Here is a 15,009-nt window from a genome sequence, read left to right on the forward strand (position 1 = left end):
AAAGCTGGTTTATGGCTTTACCAATATATCAGTGCCAAAGTGATATATGAGACTTAGTCATAACTGGCCACAGGACCTCTACGGAGATATTAAAAAATCAATGCTATTTATCTCTAAACAAATAGAGGCTTCTATAAAAATAAAACAATCATGAAATTGCAATCTTCTCTCCCGGAAAACTTGGCCCAAAGTAATCTTTGCAAAGTTCAACTCCTCCAAACTTCCCGGACTCTGCTCGCGCCATTTTTATGGTTCGTTTACCTAACAGAGACTGCTACAGTGCGGAAGGCTGCAAGGTTAAACCTTCCCTGCCGGCTAGGATCACCCCTCCCCGCTGGGATTACTCTTCCCCTGCCCACTGGGATTACCCTTCCCCTGACCGCTGGGATTACTCTTCCCCTGCCCACTGGGATAACCCCTTCCCCTCACCGCTGGGATTACCCCTCACCTCCCGGCTGGGGTTACCCTTCCCCTGCCCACTGGGATCACCCCTCTGCCCGCTGGGATAACCCCTCCCCTGCCCGCTGGGATTACCCTTCCCCTGACTGCTGGTATTACGCCCCCCTCCTTGCTGGGATTACCCCTCCCCTGCCCACTGGGATTACCCCCTCTCCCGTCCACTGGGATTACCCCTCCCCCGCCCACTGGGATCACCCCTTATCTGCTTGCTGGGATCACCACTCCCCGCCCCGCTGGGATCACCCATCCCCTGCCCGCTGGTATTATCCTTCCCCTCACCGCAGGATTACCCCTCACCTCACCGCTGGGATTACCCCTCCCCTGCTCACTGGGATTACCCCTCCCTGCCTCACTGGGATCACCCCTTATCTGCTTGCTGGGATCACCACACCCCACCCCGCTGGGATCACCCATCTCCTGCCCGCAGGGATTACACCTACCCTCACCGCTGGGATTACCACTCCCCTCACCGCTCGTGGGATTACCCCTCCCCTGCTCACTGGGATTACACCTCCCCTCCCTGCTGGGATTACCCCTCCCTGCCCCGCTGGGATTACCCCTCCCTGCCCCGCTGGGATTACTACACCCCAGATTGCTGGGATTTACCACTCTTCTCCCGCTGGGATTACTTACCCCTCCCCCTCCTCACTGGGATTACCCCTCCCCACTGAGATTACCCCTCCCCACCCCACTGGGATTATCCTTGCCTGCCCCGCTGGGATTATCCTTGCCTGCCCCCACTGGGATTACCACTCCCTGCCCTGCAAGGATCACCCCCTCCCCGATGGAATTACCCCTCCCCTCCAGGATTACCCCACACCTGCCTGCTGGGATTATACCTCCCCTGCCCACTGGGATTATCCTCCCCACTGAGATTACCCCTCCCATCTGGGTTACCCCTCCCCTCTGGGATTTCTCCTTCCCCTGCCCCCTGGGTTCACCCTTCCCCTGCCCCCTGGGTTCACCCCCTCCCCTGCCTGGTGGGATTACCCCTCCCCTGCCATCTGGGCTTTACCCCTCCTTGCCCCCTGGGTTCACCCCTCACCTCTCTAATGGGATTACCCAGCCCCTGCCTGCTGGATTCACCCCTCCCCAACCTGCTGGAACTACCCTGCCCGCTGGATTCACCCCTCCCCTGCCCGATGGGATTACCCTGCCCCTGCCCGCTGGATTCACCCCTCCCCTGCCTGCTGGGATTACCCTGCCCCTGCCCGCTGGATTCACCCTCCCCTGCCTGCTGGGATTACCCTGCCCACTGGATTCACCCCTCCCCTGCTGCTGGGATTACCCTGCCCCTGCCCACTGGATTCACCCCTCCCCTGCCTGCTGGGATTTCCCTGCCCCTGCCCACTGGATTCACCCCTCCCCTGCCTGCTGGGATTACCCTGCCCCTGCCCGCTGGATTCACCTCTCCCCTGCCAGAAGGGCCTGCAGTACAGAGCCGCAAAGGCCGTTTATTAGCAGGTGTGAATCGTGCACGTCTCATTTCCTGTAACCATTCAGCAGCGCAGAATATCACTGGCCAGCTACCGGATAACCCTCTCTGAGTAATATACAGAAAGAAAGGTTAGAGCTGAGATTAAAGTATGAGGGAGGGAGCGAAATAAAAGGTCAGCCAGGAATATCTAAATTGGAGAGCGCTGAAAACGCATAGAAACTCGAAGCATTACCAGCGCCACTCGCAGCCTAACCGTCATTTTGTATTCCAATTATGATTGCACAGAGTCTGTATTATTTTTATAATTAGGTTTGAAACAGCTTTCAGAAGTACAATGCTCATTCTAAACCATTTGCAAAAAGAGCACAATTAGATAGAACTATACATAATACTCTGTGTCCCACTTTTGGAACTTTGGAAAATGGACTTTCGACAACTTTGCTGTCACAAATGCCTGTATAATCTGTCTGTAACTCGCCAGACATCATTTCCATCTGGGAATTGTAGGCTATATACAGTATACTGTCTATAGGATAAAGAAAAATATATTCATCCAGTAAACTCAAATAATGATGGAATACATTTGAATATTCGATTTACGATGGAAAAGTATCAGACAGTAGAAAGCAGACATAGAATCCTGATATAGGTCCATCTGTTTGTTACCAGATATTGAAGGGAATAACGGAGTGTGAATGGGTGTGACACCTTGCAGGATCTGAAACTAGAAGCTAAGAGCCGGATTCACAGAGCTCTGGTACGTGATCTAACGTGATGTTAAACTAAGTTCTCATTATGAGAGGGAAGAGAGAGAGAAGAGAGAGAAGAGAGAGAGAAGAGAGAGAGAAGAGAGAGAAGAGAAGACAGAGAGGAGAGGAGAGAAGAGAGAGAGGAGAGAAGAGCTCCGTGTGACTACATGACCCACTGCATGTGCACTTAAGGCAGGAGTGGGGCAACTCCGGTTCTCAAGGGCCCCCAACAGGTCCGATTTTCAGGATATCCCTGCTTCAGCGCAGGCGTCTCAATCCAAAACTGCAGCACCTGTGCTGAAGCAGGGATGTCCTGAAAACCTGACCTGCTGGTGGCCCTTGAGAACCGGAGTTGCCCCACCCCTGGCTTATTCTTTAACCCCTTTCCGGACGAAATTTCCCATTGACTTCCACCGAAATTCCTCTTTAACGATGTACTGCTTTGGCGGATATGGAATGAGGCCCTTGCACCCTCAACCAAGTTCTCTATGTCACTGCACTCCTTCCATCACCCAACACACTATTCGATTGTAAGCTCTCCAGGCTCCTTTCTTCCCATGTGCTTGGTGCTTTGTAAATAAACAAATGCCGTGCAGCTGGAAGACTTTCGGCAAGTGTGTAATTGAGAAACACATACCCCACCCAATTCCATAATAGTAGAGGTGCTTGCTCTCTTCTGAACCGAACACCTTGATCACCATGCTGTACAGGTGCAGTCCCTCCACCAGCATCCAGGCAAACGCACTCAGGAAGAAGAAATGCAGGAGGATCGCGAGGATCTTGCAGGGCAGCTGTGTGCAGAGAAACAGGGGATTTAAATAAACTACTGAGCATGGATATATTACTACTGCAGCATATCGACTCTCAAGGGGCAGAGGGGAAATCTGACCCATAATAACACATTAAGGAATTAAGGATTACACCTAAAGGGCTTAGCTTTTCCCCGTCTTTTGCAGCTAGCGATTCATCCATTTGGCAGCAAAAGGCTTAACAGAAAGACATATTTTTAATAGAAGGTAAAGCTTGTACACAGCAAGTGTAGGAGGGGGTGATGGTCCAGTTGCTCCTGTTCCCTGAACTCCTTTTCGAACAGAACATGCTAGAATGCACTTTGGGAATGAGGTGGAGTTAGCGTGCTTGGCGCAATCTAGATTGTCAGCTCCATGTGGCAGCGGCCTCTTTGTTATTGCCTCAGTTTCTCTTAACACTTTTTCACTCATTTGTCACGCAATGTTATGGTCCTCCCTCCCACATTGTACTGCGCCATGGAATATGTTGGCACCATACAAATAAAAAGATGATCATTTTAATGCCCCGAAGCAGCAAGGAACGTTTTTTTTTTGTTTCATAATATAGATTTGCAGCTTACTGTATCTGTTTTTTTTTCATTTTTTTATTTCAGACTTATCGCAGTTCTTCATATTAACGGCTGATTTGTGATCTCTTGTTCAGAAGCAAATTGCTGGGATGTGAAATCTACAAATTGGTGGCAGAGATTGTTACACATCAGCGGTGACACAATGTCATGTATAGAAGCTGACTCTAATATTACAGTATAACACTCCGTTGGGGTTCGGTTCACTCCCTTTGCTGGTCTCAGCGAATTGTGCGACTTTTTCCCATGTTGTTACTTTTCCATATTTGATTTCATATAATAAACGGACTTATTGAAATCCAATGAAACAAATATAGTAGGTAATTTATATTGTTAGCATGCATTAAGCATTCAGGCAGGGGTGCTGAACTCCAGTTCTCATCCCCCCCCCCCCCACACACACACACACACCCATAACAGGTCAGGTTTTTAGGATATCCCTGCTTCAGCACAGGTGGATCAATCAGTCCCTGCTTCAGCACGGGTGGCTCAGTTGAGCCACCTGTGCTGAAGCTGGGATATCCTGAAAACCTGACCTGTTGGGCAGGCTTGGGGACTGGAGTGGTGCACCCCTGCGTTAAGGCATCTTTCTCTGGGAAAACACAGCTTCAAATCAACTGAATGGAATTAAAATCTTCTCCAGCACAGAGAAGCAGCGCCACAGTTTATTGAATAAGGTCCGATGATACAGGCTCCCGCCTGCCTGTATTTCATATTGCTGTTAAAACGTCACCAAGATCCTTCATTCTTCCATTTTGCATAGAGATGCAGAACCAAAAATACACAAGGACAAGAGTGAGAAAATACTGTATGGACTGGATTAAAATCCCACTATGACATGGAGCCAGGTGGAGAACATTATCATACAGCAGGATTGCCATCCGATGTTTTCAAGAGCCTGAGATTCGTGTCCAGTACTGGTTTTGAAGTCTACGTATTCCATAGAAATGCAGGACTACGACTATCATATCATATGGTCAGATCAGATCATAGCTACAAGAGATGGACTGGCTCGAATCCTCATGGGGACATGGGAGTCACTTCGGAAATATTACATTGCTCTTAATACTGATCCCCTTCTCATCCCTCGGTCCCTTCCACATGTCCACACTACAGTTAACTTGACTTTTAGAGCCAACACATTATCCTATTGATGCTATCTATATAAAGGATTGGACAGCTTGGATGAATTACACAGACATGAGGCTATTATGACTGGACACGGAGCTCAAATTCTAAACACATTTTTATATTCTTGGGTTGTGCGCTCAGAGACAAATGACTCCATTGTATTTCAGTCTCCTGGCTCGGAAACTAGCATTTCTCCATAAATCCCATTGGCATGGCGACGAAGCGCGCAGGGTAGAAGGATATTCACGATAACGTTTTATTTTGACCACAATGCATCTGCTACTTAAGTACAGTCTCTCAACAACAACAACAACAATGTCAAGGCACACTTAACCCATTCAAGGCCAGTGGGGGGGTTTTCAACGAATTGCGAAAGCAACTTAATCCTTGAAGAAGATGCAATTGGGAGATTTGGGGGTGAAAATTGGCAAATGTTCTAAATGTGCTAATTTCCCATTTCATTAATCTTTGGGTTGAACATCACTTTGCTTGCCTCCTCTGGCATTGGAGGGGTTAACTCACATGTCACATGAAGTACTGACAGTTTTTGGATCCAACAGAATAACAGATCATTTGCCCAAACAAGGAGTAACGCCAAGCGCCATGAGCCATCCACACAACGCGGGAGTGAGAGTCCTTCTGGAATAGTGCAATAAGAGCACTTGGTAAATGGAGCTTATTGCCTTCTAGATTTGGCAGGCACAGGACATTACAACATACAAATGTTGGCTGCATCTCTCCAATGGGTTTTTATTGAATCTCTTTGGATCCTGGATATTTAGTTACGCCTGATTTGGCCGGCTGACTTCAGATACAATCGGAGATTGATATTCTGATACAAACATTTATTTTGGCTTGTTTGGACGCTCCTAACTTCCCAGTTTGTATTTGCCTCTGTTATTTGCCAGGAGAGAGTTTTTTTATTTTAAAGCTCCAAAATGGTTTAAATAAAAAGATGTATTTTTTGTTTATTAATGGGGGGGGGGGGGGTTTAAATAATTTTACAAGCTTGGGATAATCATTAGTGTGTGTAATTTTACATGAAATTGAGGCTAACCAAGCAGACGATAGACCATTTAAAGTCAAACTTCCGTATACACTTCATCTGGGAATTTTGGCCGAAAACACCCCAGATCGGCCGCTTGGGAGGATATAGAATTAGACCCTAAGAGCAGTGGGGGTATTAGTTGGTATTGAATACCAGTACCTTTCTATTCCCAATCGCTCAGTACCACTATTTTTATACGCGCGTTCTTACCGTTCATCGTTCCTTTAAAAATAAATGATACTGCTTTCACAAAGACAATAATAATAATAATTACAACCTCCCTTTCTGTTTTTTTATAGCATGAAGAGATACCCCATCTATATAATAATAACAATAGCATGTTCTTGTATAGCGCCACTAGTTTTACGCAGCGCTTTACAGAGACATTTTGCAGGCACAGGACCCTGCCCCGTGGAGCTTACAATCTATGTTTTTGGTGCCTGAGGCACAGGGAGATAAAGTGAGTTGCCCAAGGTCACAAGGAGCCGACACCGGGAATTGAACCAGGTTCCCCCCAGCGCCAGTCAGTGTTATTACTCACTGAGCCGCTCCTTCTCCCATATGCTTTATATAACATGCTCCAGTGGTTTTCACTTTCGTTGTGCACTCTGATCTGAGAGAGGAAAATAAACCGCTTACCGTTCCCGATTCAAAGCGAAAGCTGACGAGGAGCAGAATCTGCGCAACCAGAATGGCGAAGGAGAGGTTGGCGTGAATGTGATAACGCTGGTTCCGGATCGTGCTTACAGAGCTACATAAGGAAAGAGAAGGGAAAAGGCCTTAACACTCACTTTCGTCCATGTTTACTAAGCAGCGCCATGAGACACCTTTCGGCGCTAGCAGACAACCGCTTTGCAAATATGGCCGTGAATCAATTTCTTCTGGAAACAGCAGGCAACAAAAAATGATCCGTAACCACCAAATATCCTTCCCTACTTCAAAAGTCAAGGATGATATCTATTTCATGGAAGCATTGAAGTAGGGAGTTGCCCAATTTGAGGTTAGGAGCGGGAGGAATGTCTACGGCGTGCTAACTGCTTACAGTGACACCAAGCCCCCAGTGTCCCAATTCACAGGGGCCCCCGTTTTCGCTACCTGCGTAGCAGCGAGTTTCGTGTACCTGCAGCACTGGCCTGGCATATGGAAACACTTCCAGGGAAGCAGCATCAAGGACAACGCATAGGATTGCAGAATAATAGTGTCCGGGTATATAAACTCTTCCCATTCAGCAGATTCTATGGCAATATCCTTTTAGCATCAAAGCTTCCCATAAACCAATTACCTCTGGCAGTAAAAGCGTGACCCAAAGGGAAAGACCCATGTAATATGATTTACTGTTATCAGTTGGCTAACAAGCTGCCATGGTCCTCTGCTGTTAAAAGGTGAACCATCATCTTTTTATGCCTTGACAGTTCAACGGCCTCCGGTGAAAGGATAATGAAGCTATTTCACATTGGCAGGGGGCACAGTTGGGGCGCAGATGGCATTCATAAACGATTCATCCAGACTTCCAAAAGTCCGGTGGGTCAAAACCTTCTGCAAAATGCTAAATGTCCACGGATTCATCTAATATGCTCAATGCCTCAATGGTTTCCATCTTTTTCAGCCTGCACAATGCAGTGATTCAGTGAGATTTGCCTGCGTGGGGAATATTAAATCTTAGCTCTTCCTTCAGCTGTCTCAGAAGAACAATTCTCCTTCTGTCTCACGGTAGCGAGTAAAAATCACTGTATATAAATTGAAGGTTTAATGGTGATATGTGGCTTGTCATCTACGCTTTTAATGTATTGTCTACTTTGTACAGTACTTTGCTGTCGCAAAGATCTTGAAGCATTATTAGCCATGAAGAGACGTGTTGGCTTCTCCAAGTTTGGAATTCCACTGCTTCCATCAGCATGAAAGATCTTCTTAGATATTCTTCAGATGTAATGACAGGGGGAGTGGGGACATCACGCACGAAGGCGACAAGCTGATGCAAAATCAAGACAATGCCATCTTCCTTCTCTTAGCATCAGCTCATGAGTTGGAGAAGGTCAACAGGAGAAGTATAGGAAGAGGCACTTATAAAAGGGTCTCCTGCATCTCTCTGTCACTGCTGTTCCTACCATCAAAAAAACTCGAGCTGGTGAGAGATGGCGCAAAGCTCCCTGGCTACCGATCTGCCACAAATGTAATACGATTATCAAGCTTTTTTTTAACGTCAGACGCAACGTGGCGGTGCGTTGTTGATGCATCTTTCTGATCTAGATAATTCCAACAGGAGAGACTTTTAACCTACACCACTCGCGTGCAACCTGTGGTCCAAGGGGTCGGGTCCCCAGCATATCCCTTTCACTAGATTTTGATGCAAGGTGATCACCTTCTTCCCCTTTGTGACTGTCACCCTCTCTGATTCGCGGTGTTCTTCTATGACACCCTTTTGTGGATCTGTGCCATGATCTCCCTTATCTTTGTCACTATCAGTATCCCCTTCATCCATGCCCCTCCCCTCCCCCCCGCACCTCCACACACACCTATCTCTCTGAGCTCCCCTTCTAAACACATGGGGGTTCCAGGTTGGGAAACATTGCATTACAGGAACCTATATCTCAGTTGTAGTGTGTATTTAACCCCCTGCTCAATGCATTGCTGGACATTCTGGCAGTGAAGGGGTTTCTTATTGTGGCATGTGTTTATATCTCACTAATGCCACTGCACAGAGATTAAAAAAAAAAATCAGTTCTACTACATGTCTTGAAAGCAAATGGAGAACTCTTCCGATCAGGAAATTAAAGCAATTTGAGCAAAGCCAACCAGCTGTTACAAATATATAGGCAAAAAAAATCTAATTAAAGGGTTTGGGAGAATTAATGGCATTTATGATTCAGAGAATCCCAAAGTCAGATTGCACCGGTGGTCCGAAATGAGAATGCCCATAAATCTCGAATAGTCTTTAAAGGCAATATTTGCTTAGCGGGGGGGGGGGGGGGAGGGAGACAACAAAATAATAAAAATGTGAAAAAAATGACTCACGACAGTATAGCAAATGTGACCAGTGTAATTGCCAGGCAGAAAATGGACAGGGAACAGCCAATGTAACTGATGGAAGACAGCGCCATCTGGTGGGAGCTGGAGAGCTTTGCCGGGAGGAAAGAAAAAAAGAAAATATTAGTACAAATGATCAGATGTAGGTTTACTCCCTTTGGAAACCAAAGGGTTACATAGCGCACTATCTGTGTGTCATTAGCAGTCACCCAAGGGCTTACATAGCTGAGTATCAGTGTATTATCATCGGTCACCCAGTACTTCTTTTGTCCATATATTTCCTTAAAGACATGCTGTGAAATCAGAACAAGTTCTGCCTGTCCCTAGTATTTCATGTACTCGTTGTACTGGGAGTATACTTGATGCTTTAGAATATGCTGATACACAGAAGTAGAGAGCTGGGCCTTCCTTTGAAGGACGCAGTGAGAGGATTTCCTGCCCTGAACACCTTAGAAATTAATGGCCCTTCTTGTATCTAAGTTATCAGACAACGTACAGACGTAGACGATGTGTTGCATCAATGCTGGGGGCGTTATTTAACTGTACTGCTATTGAAAACAATGGTCACAGAGATAACACGCGTGTTATTTTGGGGGTTCATTGGTGTTAACGGGGTTAATAACTTCTGCTATATCTGTATAAACCAAATTAATTTGACACTATTCAGTTTATCCTCATAAACAGATTAAAATTATTTCGGTCCCTAGCACAGAGTTCTAGTGGCTGGACTTATCCTGGAGACAGGGCCGCTGACAGGGGGGGGGGGGGGGACGGGGGAGGGGGGGGGGACGGGGGAGTGGGGGGGGAGGAGCTGGGACAACTGCTTCCGGGCCCGGCAGCTACGGGGAGTCTGGCTGGCCGTCGCTAGACGTTAGGGCCGCTGCGGCCTGGACTTCAACCAAGCCACGCCTCCATGCACCAGAAGTTGGGCCTGACCGGAAGTGGGGCCCAACTTCCACATTCACCCAGCAACCAAGGCTTTCCCCCCATGGTAGGTAGGTGTGTGTGTTTTTTTACGGGGAGGCTATTGTGCATCTGATGGTGGGGCAGGGCTTATTGTGTATGTGATGGTGGGGCAGGGCTTATTGTGTATGTGATGGTGGGGCAGGGCTTATTGTGTATGTGATGGTGGGGCAGGGCTTATTGTGTATGTGATGGTGGGGCAGGGCTTATTGTGTATGTGATGGTGGGGGGGATATTTTGTGGGGGGGGATTATTGTGTGGGGGGGAGGCAGGTTATTGTGTGGTATTGAGGAGAGGGGGTTATTCTTGTGTGAGGAGGGGAGGGGGGAATAGAATGTGAGGAAGAGAGGTGGGAATAGAGGGGGGAGTGTGAAGGGGGAGAGAAATAGAGGGGGGAGAGAGCACGAGGAGGTGTGAGAGAGGGGGGAGAGAGCACGAGGAGGGGGGAGAGTAAAAGAGGGGGGTCTCGAAAGGCCGGCAGACTTGGGGAGGGAAGAGGGATGGGGCAGTGGAAGCTCTAGTCCTTGGCCCCGGGGAAGGAGTCTGCGGCCCGGCCTGGAGAAATGTAGGTAACTTTGCTTATCTCCAGGTAACAGGGGAAAAGTTCAAAACGAAACAATATTTGAACTGCAAGTCTTGACTCATAGTGAATCGAAACACTTTCTTCCAGGGCATCAGAGCAACCCTTCCGGGCTCTCTAATACGGCTATTGAGTCCATGGAGTCGAATTGGAGAGGAGGTGATTGTCTTCTAAGGCCTCGGCCATGGTTATTGCTGGCGGGCGGAGGCGCGCTGAGGCTGAGGGAAAGCGGGTGCTTTCCCTGGCCTTAGACAGCGCGCCGTCTGTGGGCGTGTCGGCGGGCGGGCCAGTGACGTCACGGAGCTGGTTCGCCCTCATTGGGCGAACCGCTCACGTGACCGGCCCTGCGCTCCGGCAAGCGGGAAAATTTTACATTTTCCTAAGACCTACGCTTCCGCACGCTTGCGTAAGCGTAGGCGAGCCCCTACTAAAGCCGCTCTCATTACGGCTGTAGGGGCTCAGTGCTCAAGCACTAAACATGGACGCGGCCTTAGGCTAAGGCCCCGCTGCAGGCGCCCGCACGGCTGCCTTGCTTGGGAGGGGCGGGGCCATCACACAAACGCAAAGCACTGCCTGTCTTCAGATTGGCTGCTGGGATCCAATCTGTGATTGGTTCCCTTGCGTACCACGTCACGCGTCACCGCGCCGGATCACCAGAGGCTCGTAGCTCCGGCCGGCTGATGCGTCACAGCACGTAGTCAGCCACAGAGGGAGGAAGCAGCGGGGACCACCAGAGTGCAGGTAAGGGGGCTGGTGGGGCACGCGCGCCGCCACCAACCGCAGCGGGTCCTCAGCCTAAGACTCACACAGAGTGCGACTTTTTGGATTTATAGATTGAAAACTTTCATTCCTGATGGGCTAAATATAGACATTGGTGCTTTTATTTTATGATGCAATATTATTGTCACTACTATTGTTTTCATCTTTGGTTATTGGATATTCTGGATTAGACCTAGATTCCGATAGCTATGACATGTTTGGGTCTAGGTGGTCTTTATTTCACTGTATAATAATGTTCTTATCCGACCCACATTGCTTTTGTTTCTTGCAGATGGAAGATCCATTTTGTCTTCTGTCAGTGTTAAGATAGCATATTGTTAAGAGGGATATCTTACACACAATTTGTATTTACCAATATTATATGTGTATATTTTGATGTCATTTCATGTCAGATTATAAATTGTTGTATTAACATTTGAATCACTGCAGATTTAAATTCGGATGTGGGATTAATAGGTATTTGTTTTAACACCTGCAGTCATATTATTAGATTATTGTATGGCACTAATGCTATTTTATATTACGGAGTTGGTCTTTTTCACTGTATTCAGTCTTCTGAGTGACTATTCAGTGTCATCAATTACTGGATCAACTGACTATTTATATTGCGACATACATTTTGTGACATAGCTGTCGCCTGTTTGTCGCACATAGTGTGTGCATGTTGCACATTTGATTACTGTTTGTTTGTTGCACTGATGCATTAATGCAGCCAGATACATGATAATTGTAGTGCTGTTTTAAATTCATCAGAGCATAATTAGGCCCTTTTTAACTGATTGAATTTAATACATTATATATCAAATTGATGAAGTTGTTGCTTTTAGACACATTTTGATTATTGTTCTTGTTTAGGTATGATCCACTGATGCATTGGCACAGCCAGATACATTTATTACTGCGGTGCTGTTTGGAATACTTCCGAGCATAACCTGGCTCTATTTACATTTATTAAACTATTATATATTGTATTTGTTAGTATAACTACATATATATATATATATAGTTATTATTATTATAATGTTAGTTGTGGAACGTAATAGACAAGTCAACAATGGGTTGAAGTAACGATCAACTGATTATAACATCACGAAGGAGGAAGTATATTAGACATCCATTCTACACAGTATGGAGGCGGTTCCCGAGGATGCATTTGCGAAACGCGTCGTGCCGCTTGTTTGCTGTGAGGAAGAGAGGACAGCTGATGACTACCCAGGAGGCTTTGGAACTCCGCGACCGCGATACCGGAAGTGACGCTGAGTGAGAGTCGGCGCCAGACTTGGAAGCAGTAGCGGTAAGATTACCATCAGAAGGCTTCCGGTTGGGTGCGGAGTTCACTTTCCACTATAGTATGTGTCTAAGCTTTTAAAGGTTTTCTATAAATGTGAGTGTGCATTTTTCAACTTATTTATCTATCCATAAATTTGAAAAACAGTCTGCACTGTTGTGTGTTTTTCTTCTGCCTCTGGGAGCGCGGCCCTGCTGTCCCGTATACCAGCTTTATTACATCCAAGTTAGGAAGAAATTCTGCAGGAGACAGAGATATCCCTGGGAAGATTCCTGAGCCCATTCTACTGATATATATACTGCCTTAAAATTATTGGGGCCATGTGAGTTTTGGCATCACACGATCATTCTAAGAATTAGCATTTGATCGGAGTTAGGACATGTTGCACTTTGTGTTCTTTATCTTTTTTTATTTTCGATTTGATTCTGCGATCCCCACATCACAAAGAAAATCAACTTTAAGAACTACAAGGACGGTTCATTTTGGGGGTTTTGGAGTTGCGATTGTATTTATATTCACGTTGCACTGACACTAATGAATGCTATTACACTTTTATATGTATTTCACGATATCACTTTAGCACTATTACTTAGATATTTGCACTTAAGAGCAACTTGGTGTTCTTTGATGCTTATCCCCAAGTAAACCAGACTAATCTACACTGTGTTGCTGGCACATCCGGCACTGAAGTGGTTAATGCATTGCTTTTCTTTCCCGCACCCCCCGACTGTTAAAATCCAATTTCCTTTTAAAATACACGCTGATTGTTTGATGCATGCCCTGCCTTCCGAAACCAATGTAATATTTCCCCAATGCTTGTACCGCCACCGCATCTCATTGAGCCGATATACTGTATTATTCATGTAAATACCTTCAAAGGGCTTTGTAAAACATTGTTCCTATTTGCACGAGAGCCGTCATTTATATGCCATTTCTATTGTACATCTAAAGAGACCCGGGAGACCATCTAAGCTGTGCAGACGTCACCTGCAGATTAATGCTCCATTGGAACAGTAGGGACAACGGTTTTCAAAGTACAGCATCAAAAGGTGAAAACAATTCAACCAGCAATGCCAAAATCAGAGAGGTTGCAGCACTGTGGGATTCTTTCTTAATCTGCCTGGAGTCTGCGTGTCCTGGAACATTTGGTACAAGGAGATGTTGTCGTAAAGGCAGTACCCCAAAGCACGGGTTGAGACATTAAAAAGTAGTGTGTTTGCAGCAAACTGTCCTGGAATTTAGCTAATGTCCCATCTCAAAGTTATTGTCACAGAACAATATCCTGAATTCGGGGAGATCGCGACCTCCCTAATGCTTATGACTACGTTAAGTTGAAGGCAGGCAGGGAAAATATTTTGGAAGTGTGAGTTATAATGACTCCAGAGCTGAAGGGTTAATGGTGCCCTCTACCATTTATAGATGACCGGTCCTAAATACCAGCATCCAATGCCCTTTAACCCTCAGTGCACTAACTCACTGACACCAGCGGCGTCATTTGACGCAATGGACACAAGCGACGCCGGCAGAGTCCAGGTAAGTTTTAGAGTTGCAGAGGCCTCACGCGATCCCCCGGCATGTCATTTAAATGCCTCGGGGACGAGCGCGCGGCCTCTGCAACCGCCCGCGCCCCCAGACAAATCCAGCGTCCCGCTGATACACAGTACACTGATTTGTACATTCGCACATAGACAGCAGTACTCACTGTCACAAATATGCTGATACGCTGTATATACCGCATGGATCCCTAAGCCTGTCACTTTTTGCTTGTCCCTGCCGGTCCTCTCGTCAATAATGACAAGACACAGTGGCTGGCAGACACAGTGTTACACGATGGTTCCTCATCTGTACTTGCCTGACTTATTGTAATGGAGAAAAAATTACCCCCTTTTGCAAACTTCGAACTTACACAACAGTTTGTGAGATTACCTACCAACCCCCCAACCCCCCCCAAAAAAAAAATCAGTTCAAATTTATTTATTTTTGCTTTCAGAATGATTTCCAAAACCATTGCGAGCCAATAGGGAACCACAATGTCATCAGGGGGCAATGATGTTTCGGCTTCCTATTGGACGACCGTTTAAATGTCCGCAAAGTAACACTGGCAACTCAACCAGTAAGTATGTCAGGAAGTGGGGAGCCCTGGAGCTAAAAATGAAGACCAAATCTCCGGAAAG

At 46.6% G+C, this 15,009-nt stretch overlaps 1 protein-coding gene across 1 annotated transcript in view; it reads right to left on the bottom strand.

Annotated features, from left to right (window-relative positions):
* Positions 1–15,009, bottom strand: part of ADGRD1 (adhesion G protein-coupled receptor D1) — a 212,413-nt gene that overhangs the window by 48,111 nt on the left and 149,293 nt on the right. Inside the window, exons 16-18 of the mRNA XM_075569233.1 lie at positions 9,213–9,316; positions 6,840–6,951; positions 3,142–3,437 (exon numbers count right to left, since the gene is read on the bottom strand). Of these exons, the coding sequence (XP_075425348.1) occupies positions 3,142–3,437; positions 6,840–6,951; positions 9,213–9,316 (512 nt within the window). The remainder of the gene's footprint in view (positions 1–3,141; positions 3,438–6,839; positions 6,952–9,212; positions 9,317–15,009) is intronic.

Source organism: Ascaphus truei, chromosome 13 (genome assembly GCF_040206685.1).
Source record: "Ascaphus truei isolate aAscTru1 chromosome 13, aAscTru1.hap1, whole genome shotgun sequence".
Classification (NCBI taxonomy): Eukaryota; Metazoa; Chordata; class Amphibia; order Anura; family Ascaphidae; genus Ascaphus; species Ascaphus truei.